Source organism: Dysidea avara, chromosome 3, assembly GCF_963678975.1.
Source record: "Dysidea avara chromosome 3, odDysAvar1.4, whole genome shotgun sequence".
Taxonomy (NCBI): Eukaryota; Metazoa; Porifera; class Demospongiae; order Dictyoceratida; family Dysideidae; genus Dysidea; species Dysidea avara.
In genome coordinates this window covers 48,214,056-48,229,002 of record NC_089274.1, presented here as the reverse complement: position 1 = coordinate 48,229,002, position 14,947 = coordinate 48,214,056, and the positions used below count along the sequence as shown (strand labels likewise).

Sequence of the window (14,947 nt, the reverse complement as noted above, 5' to 3'; positions counted from 1 at the left end):
ATTTGTTTGCAGCTGAACTCTCTACATGGTGGTTTCTTTGTTGCTGAACTCTCTACAGGGTGTTTTGCTTGTAGCTACTCTCTACAGGGTGATTTGTTTCTAGCTTATCTCTCTACAGGTTGATTTGTGTGTAACTGATCTCTCTACAAGCTGATTTGTTTGTAGCTGAATTCTCTGCAAAGTGTTTTGTTTGTAGCTGACCTCTCTTCAGGGTGATTTGTTTCTAGCTGATCTCTCTACAGGGTGATTTTTTTGTAGTTGACCTCTCTTCAGGGTGATTTGTTTCTAGCTGATATCTCTACAGGGTGATTTTTTGTAGCTGACCTCTCTTCAGGGTGATTTGTTTCTAGCTGATCGCTCTACAGGTTGGTTTGTTTGTAGCTGAACTCTCTACACGGTGATTTGCTTGTAGCTGAACTCCTTACTTTGTGTCTAGTTTCTAGCTGATCTCTCTACAGGGTGATTTGTTTGTAGCTGATCTCTCTACAAGTTGAATTGTGTGTAGCTGATCTCTCTGCAGGTTGATTTGTTTGTAGCCGATCTCTCTGCAAGGTAATTTATTTGTAGCTGAACTGTCTAAAAGGTGATTTGTTTGTAGCTGATCTCTCTGCAGGTTGATTTGTTTTAGCTGAACTCTCTACAGGGTGATTTATTTGTAGCTGAACTCCTTACATTGTGTGTAGTTTCTAGCTGATCTCTCTACAGGGTGATTTGTTTGTAGTTGATCTCTCTACAAGTTGATTTGTGTGTAGCTGATCTCTCTGCAGGTTGATTTGTTTGTAGCTGATCTCTCTATAGGGTAATTTGTTTGTAGCTGAACTCTCTATAAGGTGATTTGTTTGTAGTTGATCTCTCTGCAGGTTGATTTGTTTTAGCTGAACTCTCTACAAGCTGATTTTTTTGTAGCTGATCTCTCTACAGGGTAATTTGTCTGTAGCTGAACTCTCTACATGGTGGTTTCTTTGTTGCTGAACTCTCTACAGGGTGTTTTGCTTGTAGCTGATCTCTCTACAGGGCAATTTGTTTGTAGCTGATCTCTCTACAGGGTGATTTTTTTTGTAGCTGACCTCTCTTCAGGGTGATTTGTTTCTAGCTGATCTCTCTACAGGGTGATTTTTTTGTAGCTGACCTCTCTTCAGGGTGATTTGTTTCTGGCTGATTGCTCTATAGATTGATTTGTTTGTAGATGAACTCTCTACAGGGTAATTTACTTGTAGCAGAACTCCTTACTTTGTGTCTAGTTTGTAGCTGATCTCTCTACAGGGTGATTTGTTTGTAGCTGAACTCCTTACATTGTGTGTAGTTTCTAGCTGATCTCTCTACAGGGTGATCTGTTTGTAGCTGATCTCTCTACAAGTTGATTTGTGTGTAGCTGATCTCTCTGCAGGTTGATTTGTTTGTAGCCAATCTCTCTACAGGTAATCTGTTTGTAGCTGAACTCTCTATAAGGTGATTTGTTTGTAGCTGATCTCTCTACAGGTAATCTGTTTGTAGTTGAACTCTCTATAAGGTGATTTGTTTGTAGCTGATCTCTCTGCAGGTTGATTTGTTTTAGCTGAACTCTCTACAGGGTGATTGCTTGTAGCTGAACTCCTTACATTGTGTCTAGTTTCTAGCTGATGTCTCTACAGGGTGATTTTTTGTAGCTGAACTCTCTTCAGGGTGATTTGTTTCTAGCTGATCTCTCTACAGGTAGATTTGTGTTGATTTGTTCATTGCTGATCGCTCTAAAGGTTGATTTGTTGCAGCTGAACACCCTGCAAAGTGTTTTGTTTGTAGCTGATCACTCTAAAGGGTAATTTGTTTGTAGCTGAACTCTCTCCACAGTGACTTGTGTGTAGCTGAATTCTGTGTAACTGAATTCTCTAGAGAGTGACTTAATTGTAGCTGAATTCTCTACACAGTGCATGACTTGTTTATAGCTGAACTTTCTTCAGTGTGACTTGTAATGTTCTGAATCTCTATAGTGATATATTTGCTTAACTCTCCACATTGTGACTGTCTTCTTGCTGAATAGTCTATAAGATTAACTGTTTGCAGCTGAACTCCCTACAGAATAACTTGTGATGTAATAAAATTCTATAATGGAGTAAATAAATTAGCCGAATGCTCTATTAGGGTGACTGTTCTATTAGAGTATCTCGATCTCGCATTTGCTACACGGAGTTGGCTTTCGAATCATAACTCAGTGGTTTGTAATCCGATTCTTCTGTACTACTGCAAGGACTTTCTATGAAGATTATTCCAGCTATACACCGATTTTCAGCTCATTGCTCTAAACGGTTTGCCTTGTAGGCGTGAAAACTAATACTTTTTTATTCATAAAAATCGATCGCGTAATTGTGACACAGGTTGGGTTTTGTGTCATATCTCCGTGGTCTTTATCTCGATTCCTTTCAAACCACCAAAAGGCACTCCTACGATGGTTACTCCATCTACATAGCAATTTTCAACTCATTCCATGAAGCGGTTTACCCTGTAGGCGTGACAACAAATCGATCTTGTTTTACGCGAATAATCGGTCATAACTCCTGAACCATTCATCGGATTTGTACCAAATTTAATGCTAGGATTCGCCTTTGGATTCCCTTTCTGTGTGCCAAATTTTAAGGCGATCGGAGTACGCGTTTGCTTGTTATAGCAATTTTTGCAAGTGTGCGAAAAGACGAAGAAGAAAAAAAAACGAAGAAAAAAAAAACGAAACTTTGGCAGCTCGTATCTCGGAAATGGCTGGAGCGATTTCCTTCAAATTTGGAATGTAGACTCCCTTGGCTGGCGGGCAACTGTGTAGCAAATTTGGTTCCAATCAGATAAGTGATCACCGAGATACAAAGGTGTGAAAATGACGTTTTCGTTCTTCCTGTCAATATACTCACGGTGTGGCGCGCCGGCTTCTTGGGCCGCACGACACACTATCGTGTGTCTTGATATGTACTATTGGCAGTAGGGTTTCTTTGGAACAATTTTTCCTTGCTGGTAAACTTCGTTATCAAAACTTTTACTCAATAAAATCATCAAGTGCTCGGCTAAATCACTTGATGTTTGCTGGAAATAACTTGTTACTGTTAGGTGGAATTATGGTAGTCATCAAGGTGACAGATGAATATGAAGCAGTTGTGTTTGGTACACTATGCCAGTCCACATGGTGGTTATTTGATATTGGACTGTTACTAGTTCTTATCATCACATTACTGAAAAGTTGGAGGATCTATAGAATATTCAACGGCTTTAAACCAGGAAAGTTTCTCAGTGACAACACATTTATTGCCATTACAACTGGTTGGATTATCATCAATACAATTTATCACTCAGTATTTGTTATGGTTAACAATACAAACTTTGTGAGAGTAAAGATCTTACCATCGGAAGGTTTTGTACGACAGAAGATCATGTACTGTCAGCCATCCAACTGGTGGGGTATCCTTTATCTTCCACATCTTGTCATGATCATAATACTGTGTGTGCTTGCATTTGCCATCCACAAAGTGCGCAATAAACAATTCAAAGATGCAAAGAACATTGCAACATTTTTCTACATCACAGCTCTAGTGGTCCCAATCTGTGCTGGTGTATCATATGCAGTGTCACCAGCAAATGATATATATGATAAGATATCTGTATCACTATTATTGAACTGTACTGCTATTTTATGTATTGTGTTTACATGTCAGTTGACTTTGTTTGCACCCAAAATGATGCCACTTTTTAAACATTAATTTTGTACTGTCACAACTAATATTATTGTACCAAATTTTTACAGAATGTTTTAACACATGATTTTTATACACAAAACTTTGTAGGATTGCTGCTTACCGTGAGGGTAGGGGTGGCATAGGTACACAAAATTAATACGTATTGGTAAGACACTCATAAAATATTTAAGGAACATATCACACGACCATGCAATGTGTACATAGATAAAGCTGTCAGGGTATACAGTAGGAGGTGCATGTGAATATAAATACAAGGTTTATTGCTTTTGTGGGTTGCTTGTAATCTGTGCTTGTGTATCTTGTGGATATGGGTTATTGTTTCATACACTTCAGTATGGAATATGTTTGGTAGTTGAGTATGTAGAGTTAAGCCATGGCCATGACCAGTCAATCAGTGATGAAAAGTTTTTCAAAGATGTATGTTTACCCAGAACTACTATAGGAAGCCATAACAACCATAAAAAGTTATTGGAAGTATGTTTATAAATATATGGTGGGACTTTACAGAATTGTTGAGGTTTCTTTCCTGATCATGAGTTTCTACATAACATTATGGCTTTATCTTCATGCTAATTTGATCTATGCCAAAAGGTATTGATTATCAATGATTATCAAATTACATAGCTACACAGCAGCAATCATGCAATGTACAACTCAGGCCTACAGCAAAACATACAACTGGTCTATATGTGTATGAAAATATCTGAATCATGAACATGAGCCAGATATTATTTGTAGTCAGAATCTCTACCTTAAAATTCTGCTTTAAAAAACTCCAAGATCCAGTGCATGGTGACTTGTTTCTCTCAGGCTGGCAACATATCTATAGGCATGCAATTACAGGAGCCACAACACATTTATCCTTCTCACTGGCCCCTAGTGTATGTGATATATAACATTATATGAAACCCTTTCCATGTTGGTTCGTCACCACTAGATCATCAATCATGTTTAGTAAAGGTTCCAGTACTGGTCTGTACTTTGTTGGTGGAAGTCATGCAATATTATGTTGTTTATAAGTTCAGGTTGAACACAGAGGAAATGCAGACAGCATGTTTGTATGCATGGAAAGGATATTGTATTACCTTGGCCTTGTACTTTCTGAACTGTTACATGAGAAGGAAGAATGATCATACGCGTGTTATTTTATATAGCCAGGTGTTTATATTTGATTTAAATGACAAAAGACATTGCTGGTAATATTATCCTGGCCCCCCCCAAGGGTGTTGTTAGTTTAAGTTACAGTTTATTTCTCACCTGTATGTATCATGTCTACCCTCATAAGAAATTCAGAGATGGTTTACTTCACTGTGAAACATTTTTGAGACTGATCTCAACACTCAAGTAAGAGTGATAGCTTTGTTGAGCTGAACAGACCATATAGTAGTTAGACTGCATGGTAGCTATAGTTATATTCAGTAATGATAATAGCTACCACCCACACTATAGGCTTAAACTTCTCACAGCACAGCAAGTAAACAATGTATTTTGTTGGTATATTAACGGTGCTGTATAGTTACAGGGAGGGGGTTTCAGTAAACCCTACTTTGTCCCTATAGTTTTCAGCAGGAACTTATAGCTATCACACCAATAAATTTGACAGCACAAAACTAAAGTGAGTGAGTCCTTGTAAAATCCTGACTACTCCTCTGTGTATATCCTTCTCTGAGAGATGAATGTAAGTGATATGTTGCTATAAATTGTTGTACATGTTGTTACTGGGGGGTAACGGTTCAACAGCAACGCTAGGTTACCAACAGCAGGGTTCTTGTGATCGACTTTGATTATTTTAATAGTCCAAAACCCAACACATTACTATATTTCATGGATGAATTAGAGAAGCATGCCATGAAATGTCTATGATTTTTTCATGAAATGCTAAATCGCCCCTATAAAATGTACCATGAAAGTCAATTCATGGTATACCATAGGTTGTTTCACGGGCCATGAAATGCGTCTCCAGATCAGATTATCATGGTATTTCATGGCGATGAAGAGATTTCATGGGTGCAGTACCCATGAAACATTAAAATTCATGGAATAAACCATAGGTATTTTCATGGGTATTTCATGCACTGTATCCGGTAGTGATTATTGTGACAGTTAATCATATTTGTATAGTCCCCTAGGACAACTACAGCGTCTACTCATTGGCGAAAATGGATTTTGGAATGACTTGAAAACAATCAAATCTGACATTATTTTGATTTCCAACTACAATTATAAGTGTGTTGAGGATGTATCTTAATCGTATTATCTATTCCCATGACTGCAGACTACAGCAGTATAAGCTTAACTTAGTTTTGCATCACCCATATAATGCTCATAGACAATAAAAATATTCCTTCCTCAATCTGAAATTTAACACTCTACATCATTTCCAACAATAAAGTTTCTTATCACATTAATAAATCTGTTAATGTATGGACACAATAATAATGGTTGCTCTGTTAGTCTAAGAGTATCTTGATTTTTAAAAAAACAAAAGGGCTCACTTCAGAATCCTTTCCTAAAATATGAATAGAAGTTTTATGTCAATAAATATTGAACATTGTGCTGTACTAACTCACTTTTGTACTGCCAAACTTACAAGCCCTTTTGAATGTAAATTTCAATGGGGGTTTCCTGAAACCTTTAAAAACCGTTCACTGCTTCTTTACTACAGAGGAGACATAAGCTTATTGAAATTTTGAGACTGATACTCTAATTGTGCAGTCAGAGTAGCCAAATATGTCAACCATACTCTAATGGAGTATTCATCATACAGTACAACAGTACTGTACCCTTCAAAATCACCCAAAAAACAGCCTCAGTTTCCTTCAAAATGGCTTGGTATGTAGTATATTGGTTAGGCATAACCAAGCCCAAAAATCCTGGCCTTCAGAGTGACCCCAAATCTTTCCAACAAGTTTCTATGGAATGTTTAAAACAAATCTTGAATATTCTATGTACTAACTGATTCCTTCAATTCTGCCAAGCATGGCTTGATTTGTTCACTGTTTGACATCGCTTTGTCCCAAGTTGTACCTTTTCACCAAATTTATATCATATGCACAAGACACATCCTTGTACGTTTAATGTAGTTCAAAATGTTTTGATTGGCTATAGCTCATTCCATTTTTGTCAGTGGGTTCATATCCATGTGCAGCCCCATGTTTTAGCTAGCTGTTTCCAATGGGGTATACTTATAACATTAATGATGTTTCATGCATGAAATATTGCAATCTGTAGAGTTCTAAGACCCGTTGAATGGATAAAATGATTGATGATTATTGACAGTAATACAATTTGGCAGTAAATATAAAAAAATAGTCAGTTTAGTCCAATCTTCTGTTGTAGCCCCCAGCCTGGCTATAGTAGCACTGAGTCCCTCAGTCAAAGCTATCCTTCACTGTTCATTGAACCATTAGACTGTCTGATTTCTCTCTAGGAGGTTCTTTTTATTTTACTTGTTGACCTGTCACATGACATCATTCTAGAATGTTCTGAGGTCATTTTGTAAGTTATCAAACACTTGTTTATAATTTAATGCTTCATGTACGTAGCTAGAGTTTTTGAACCATTAGTGTTGCCATTGCAAACACCCTTTTAAAATTTCTGGTTACACCCTGCATAAAACTATGTTTCTCTGCAAGTGGTCAGTACTCAAATGCCACTGCTAAAAACATATATGTATCCATTTGGTGAGTATATAAGCAATTGTGAGATTGTTTAATCCTTGCATGTGTACACCTTTTACTACAATGAGCAAGCTTGAGTATCAACACCTCAGTTTAGTGTAAAGATTATCAACACCAATTGTTAATTACTGGATCAATGATGAACAGTTTACAAACTGTGTTTACATCAAGTTGTACATGGAAGCTGGCCATCAGTATAGTTATGATCACCTGATACTCAAGGCAACATTGAAAGAAAGTGATCATTATTATTGTCTAGTAATGGTATATAGCTGCCATACAGCAGGGACAGCATAAAATTAATGTTACATTGTCATTAGGTGGCCAGCAATATCAATGTACGTCACAGGTGAAAAATTCCCAATTTAGTTAGAATTACGTATAGCAAAGAATTTCTCATTTTATTCTACAGCATCTTCTCAGCCTTGTTAGCTTAATCCGTTAGTTGTTTATGCTGACTTTGTAAATGTATGTAGTTGTACCCTCTGCAGATGCATCTGATTATTTGATTAGAGTAGATGTTAAATTCTTTGCAGTCACATATCCAATATATATGCCTGCAGAAGGGATATACACAGGTGGTCACATGTTGTTTAAAGTTGTCAAAAAGAGGTATACAGTGTGTGTGTGTGTGTGTGTGTGGAGATCTTACAAAAAAATAGAATCAGGGCTGTGCCCAGGATAAAAGTGAAGCTACTATGTTGAAATATACTCTAACAGAACAGTCAACTATTGCAACAGAACACTTAATTGATATGATCTCATTAAAAATATCAGTCTTTGAGCTGAAATTGACCTCTCACACTGCTGTATCTCACTATTGTCCCAAATATCCTGTCATGTACTAATTGCTTTAGTGAACCAAATCAACAACTCCATGTTGAAAGGATTTTGAAATGGCTTCATTCTTTTGACTAAAGGTATATGGCTAGTGGGTATTTTCAGATTTAGCTATATACAAGTTTGGTGCTTGTATGGCTTTAAAATACGTATCAGCTTTAGCAACTACGTAGAACGTAGAACATTAATTCTAGTAACAGTTTAAGTTATACAGCATCGCATACTCTTGAAATATGATTGATTTTTAGACCCTTTGACTCCATCTTTATGTTTCACCCTAGATATTAATAGTGAAACTGGTTTCCCTAAATGTTGTGTTGGAACAATCAATAGTGGCCTAACCTTTATTTGGTCTGATCTACATGTACCAGTTCAACATTGTGACTGTAATTGTACAGATCGCAGTAACAATTGAATTTTAACAACATCCATTCACTCATGCATGATATACAGGCTTTGAATTAATTGTTCCATTGGCTGTTTTGTGTAATGCAATTTCAATGTCTATTGTGATCATATGTTCTTTACCTGCTTTGATATGAAGTAACCTGTAAACAAATACATAGTAATTATTGAATTACCAAATATTGAGCACACAATCAACTCTACTCATAAAATACTCACAGCCCAACTGTTGTTCTGATTGATGGTGTATACATTTCAACATACTCACAATGGCATACTTTTGTTGCACGTAAACATTTTGAGAACAAAAGTGAAATTTGGTCGGACTACTGAACAATTTCAAAGGAGAGATAATTAGCTAGCACTGCTGAATGTTTCACCGAGATGGAGATTTACTGAATCTGTATAGCTATTTGCGAAAGTTATGTATGTAGTATGCAAAAGTTTGCAAACGTTTTCTAGAGCTGTTTTCCAATATTTTTAAAGTAGATACTGAAGTAGAAAGTGTACATGTTGTATTTTTATTGCAGCAATGATGTGATGATTAAGTTGAATTTCATCATGGAATATTCTTCATGTGCCAGGAACTTGCAACTATTGCATCAGTATCATAGGCGGTGGAGACGGGGGGGCCCAGGGGGGCCATGGCCCTCCCATTTTTATTAGACACTGTTTGCAAGAAAAGATCGAGATACTCTAATAGAACAGTCAGGATCTAGATACTCTAATAGAGCAGTCACAGTATTCAGAGAAGCAGTGTAACAAGCTACTTAGCTACGTACGTGTAGTTATAAATAAGGAGATATAATTGGTGGGGATCTAGAGTAGCTATTGTCAACAGGTAGTCACCTTTTTTTTTTTTTTTTTTTTTTTTTTTGTTTGTTTGTTTTTTGGTCTTCAGCTTGCTTACAGCTGGCCCCTTCACTCTTTGTCCTGTTCCACCGCCCCTGATCTGTATGATAAATAAGTGAACTAAGTGGAGAAACCATATTAAAGATTTAAGCTTTAAACTTCTGTAGGTGTGGAAAGGGCTTCAGTATAGGTCCTCAGGAAACTGTTCAGTTTGTTATCTTGTTATTTACATCATTTACAGTGATAAACATGTATTATGGGATTGGCAGGAAATACATGACCTAGAAATTAATTCTCATGTAGTTTATCTCCCCCACTTGTATAGTATTTCAAAATCGTAAATTTTTTATCATCAACTATGTAAAAACACTTGTATTGCTGTTGTATAGTTTGTTCATATAGTGCAAAATAAAGGAGGCTGAAGGTCTCACTGTGTACTGAGAAGAGTCAGGGGCGGATCCAGGAGCTGACAAGGGGAGGGGCACAAACAGACTAAGTTGTAGGTGGTTGGGGAGAGCCAGATGCTGCATTTTTGAAGCAGCAAATAATCACCTCTTTATAGTGTCTCACTGTTGAATTTTGCCATTTTGGCCTTTGCAGATGGTTGTGAAGTCTTAAAAACTATTCAAAAGGCTTCGAATGCCTTAAACAACATCAACACGATAATTATTATTAGAGGCGCTTAGTACGCATGAAGGTGCTGGGTAACAATTTCACAACTAGTTTGACTGGTTTGCTTTGATTTCAGGTGAAATTGCAATAAATGCTACTGAAATGTGCATAATTTTATGAGTTTCATAGCAAAACTGATCTTGGCCTGACAAAGTTTAGTATTTTAATCAGAAGTAGCTATGGCTAGCTCCTCCACAAGGTGAGGGGGGGGGGGGGGGGGGGGGGGTTTGCCCCAAATGCCCCATCCTGGATCCGCCATTGAGAGTTCATCACCAAACAGATATTGTAGTCAAAATTAATGTTGCATTAAAAGCACATAATGATACTGAATAATAGTGTATTAATGTATGTACGCATGTAGTTACACTTTTTCTTTCTTTGCCATGCCCACAACTGACTACTGTGTAGACCAGATCTGTGGTCGCATGTTAGTCCAAGGATTCACATGCCTGTCTCTTTTTTGTTGTACACATTCATCATAATCATGATGGTCTTCTCCCCTTAGCTATATCGGTAATGTGAATTTTCCAATTTATGGGCCTATTGAACAATCTATAAAAGCACATTGCATGGTTATTGTGACAGTTTTCAAAGACACCTGCTGCTATAATACTATATAGCTAGCTGTATCAACATATATACAATAATTGAAGTATTTCTATACAGTATAGCTGCATAATTATTCTGAGAGGGTATTCCATAGGGAAGAAGAAGTGTGAATAAGAACTATGTTGTGACCATGCATGTTGTGACCATGTCATGACCATGCTAGACTTAGTATGCAGGCAGTCCATATGCATGTACTCGTGATGGGGCCTATCTGTGAATGCTATCTCACTGGCTATAGGGACCTGTGAGAAGGTTTATGACATGAAACTAGGGTCAGGAACTGAAATTGACACTGTAACGTTGTGAAACATAAGTAGCTATATATGCGTAATATTGCAGTTTTTTCTCAATTCTGTAAAGCCAACATTGATGTAACCAGCACTTCAGTGATGATCTTCTAAAGTCATGAGTAGCTACCTACCAGGTTGAGTGACAATATGCCATTCCTTGGAATTGCTATCCCACGAGGGGCTCACAATTAACGCAGCCATCCACCCTACTATTGGGTTTTAAAAACTTATTCTATAATGCATATTAATAATGCATAAATAAATGGTGGGTGGGGCTCCATAGTGCTGATCCACTCAGCCGAATACTACATTTCTACTACCTTTGGTTGTTATTTGTGTCACAATGTTGAATCATAACCTGCTAGTACTTTTTCTACAAAGTCACAGGTATAATGAAAGATCCTATGCATCAAAAGTTTTTTTTTGCAATACTATATTATCACGTTATATTATATGGCATCTACAGTCATTTATCAGTCTTACGATTCAGTCAATAAGTTTGCTTTTTTGATGTGCAGGGCCTTTCATTGTACTTTTTTTTGTGGCTAATAAATAAAGCAAATAAAAGGCAGCGTACAATTTGTTATTGTGACACAATTTGTAGTCAAAGATTGTCAAAAATTTGGTATTTGACAGTGTCATAGCTAAATAATAAAATTTTAAGTTGTCTTTTATTTGCTTTATTTATTAGCCACAAGTACAATGAAAGGCCCTACACATGCATCGATACCGATAATGACTGAATTTAGATGCCATATAATATAACATGATAAAGCGTAATTATTGCAAAAAAATTTTATAATGCATAGAATAAAGAAAGAAATATGTAAATAATGAATGAATGAATGAATAAATAAATAAATAAATAAATTGTATTGTGACAGTGAAATTGAAATAACATCAGCATGTTTCTCAAGGCAGTCATCGCTTAGTGGTTAGACTTAACGCACCCCTTTTCTCGAACGCTGCCTGATATCTACCATGAAATTCTGTAAGTATCTCTATAGTATGCCGCCGGCATTGCATCATATTGTGTGCTGATTATACACTGTATCGCAGTATAGCTAGGTCACTTATTTTTTCTTAAATCTTGCTGGTGAGAAGTCAATGATTAAGTAGAGGTTGAATTCGGAGAAGATCTCGGATCCCGGCTGTTGTGGCTCCTCTGGCGCATGCCTAGACTGCATGTTGCGGGGGATCAAGTCACCACTGGATCTGGGATTTTTTTCTGCATAGTCATAATCAAATCAACAAAAAATTTAGCTATAAAAAAATCAAATCAAATCAAAACAATGCGGGTGGGCGGGCGATTCAAACCATCACAGCTGAATGCACTTAGAGTATCTCGATCTTTTGTTGATCACCATAATGATCATAACTTATTGAAAAATGCTGGAAAGGGTTTAGTCGAGTCGACTGTCCCTTCTCCTGAAGTTAGATTCATCCCATCTAACCTTCCTTTCTTATGTAAACAAACTAACTTCTTTACATATTAAGTGCCACCAAAACTGTTGCAAGCCATAAAACGTGTAGTTTACATGCTTGTTGTCTCAACTTTTGTTTGCTAGTGATGTTCTACCTGTCTGAGGCGAATATAAGCTTTGGTTATACCAAAATTACATTGTATCTCTGCTACACAGTCAGGGGCGTAGGCAGGATTTTCAAAAGGGGGGTTCTGCCCTAAGTATAGAATCTCCACAGCCATGTGTTACAACTTACTAGAATCTGGCCTTCTAGATTCTGCATGGATTCTTTTCGAAAAAAACTTTAGAATGCCACCTGAGGTAGCACTTCAGGGGCGGATCCAGAGTTTGGAAAGAGGGGGGGGCACCTTTCTGAAGACCAAAAAAACTTACTGAAAACCAGTTGAAGACCAAAAAAAAAAAAAAAAAGGTCACGACAATAATAGCTAGTTATCCTTACCAACTATATCACGTCTGTTATGTAAAATAAAATCCTATTTATAGCTTCATAGGTAAGCTACACTGCCTCATGAACATTGTGACTGCTTTATTAGAGTAATTGACTGCTCTATTAGAGTATCTCGATCTTGTATGCAGTTTCTTGAAGGAGGGGGGGGGGGGGGGGGGCATTTGCCCCAAATGCCCCATCCTGGATCCGCCACTGCACTTTTACGCTTCATTTATTTCGTAGGTGTGCACATGTAAACACGTGTACACGTGTAAACATGTGTATTCTTATAAATTCATTCGCAATAGCGAGTAGAGGTACTTGAATTCCTCTGCCTGAAGACCTGTAACTACCCATTTCAGTGGATTTGTGTAAGTTAATTCAGTTCTAGTTAACCAGTATCACGATTTAAAAAAACTTAACTCTGAAAAGGGGGTTCGCCCGAACCCTTTGAACCCCCCCTGGCTACGCCCCTGACAGTGATACTTCTGCTTGTCTGTGGGTGCTGTCACTTTTGGTGCTATCGCAAAACTGAATGGAAAATGTAGCTACTCAATATCTTAAGAAATAGTTGAGCCTTTCGTGCTACCCATGAAATTTTATACTACCAGGGATGTGTTTTCCTAGTGTCTCACAAGTATCTAGATGGGCAAAACTGATCCTCTTACCTTTATAAATGTCACTTCCGGTAAACAACTCTAAAAACTGGGATTGCATTTGCATTTAGGAGATTTCTAGCTATATACTTGCAGACAAACATTTCTGATTACTCCATCGTATCAGAATCCCAAACCCAGTTGATATCCCTTCCAATGGCCCACCATCTTTACTTGTAGTCATAAGTATCAAGAGATTATATCTAAGGTTGGGCGTATGGGAGTTGAGTGTTATTATGGCACAATCAAATTGTGTGTATTAGGCCACTATTTACCATCGTCAATAATACTGTATTCAAAGTGAAAAGGGCTTGACTAAATCAAATTGTAGGTAAATATTTGACTCAACTGCTGCAGTTTCCATATCTTCACATCAAGGAGAACATTCTTAACAAGAAATTACCCAGAATCGTCAGAGGATGCTAAAACATATTTAATTGTAAGAATTTTTCTTATTTTTAATGGTAGTGTGAGACATAGCACATCTGAAAAATAAAATTAACAATAAGTGGCATTATTTCCATACAGCTCTCATGCACTGCATCATTATTCTCCAGATGAAACACACCCAGTTGCTTTGATGCAGTATTTTGAGGGTGTCTATAGGTAAAGATCTAGATACGGTAATATAGAGCAGTCATGTATCCTAATAGAACAGTCAGTGGATATGGACAAGTCATCTACTGACTGCTCTATTAGAATATATTTTGATTTGTTTCTGCAAAGACTGTCAAAGCACATTTTTTTCTGCATTTAGGTGTCCTTAATCTGGTGAGTGAGGGCCATACCCATAGTACAGGTTTAACTGTGAGTTTTGCACATTGCCATGTACTATGGATAGGTAAATAATTGAGTAACACACCTAGATACCATTTCTTGCAAACTAGCTAGCAGTCTGCTAAACATGTTATAGGTTGGTGATAGTGGCTAGTTAGCTCGAGCCTGTAGCCAGCCAGGCCAATTGTTACTGCAATTTCCCGAATTGGTGAAAACTACATCACCAACCTCCAAATGATGCACTGGGGGTAATTTACACTAAACTTAATATAATGTGTTTATGCTATATATATATAACTTTTAATCATGTGAGTACTGGATTCATGCAACAGGTCACGTAATTGGCTTAATGAGTCTATATTTAAAGCAAGATGGCACAATGTGTAAACATTCTATAGCAATACTTTAGCACATTTGCAGGTGCTTACATACAAGAGGGGCTGCAGTCTCTGTTGAGATTTTGAAGAAAATACCGTGGAATCACACAATGATTGTCTAGTCAGCAATCATCATCTTCTGCACACAGGTACTTGGCATAGAGG

General features: G+C 37.2%; 1 protein-coding gene across 1 annotated transcript in view; it reads left to right on the top strand.

Moving 5' to 3' along the window:
• LOC136248577 (gamma-aminobutyric acid type B receptor subunit 2-like) overlaps positions 1–14,947 on the top strand; it is a gene marked incomplete at its 5' end in the record, with an annotated part of 30,961 nt that overhangs the window by 3,157 nt on the left and 12,857 nt on the right. Inside the window, one exon of the mRNA XM_066040345.1 lies at positions 3,070–3,666. Coding sequence (XP_065896417.1) covers positions 3,070–3,666 — 597 coding nt within the window. The remainder of the gene's footprint in view (positions 1–3,069; positions 3,667–14,947) is intronic.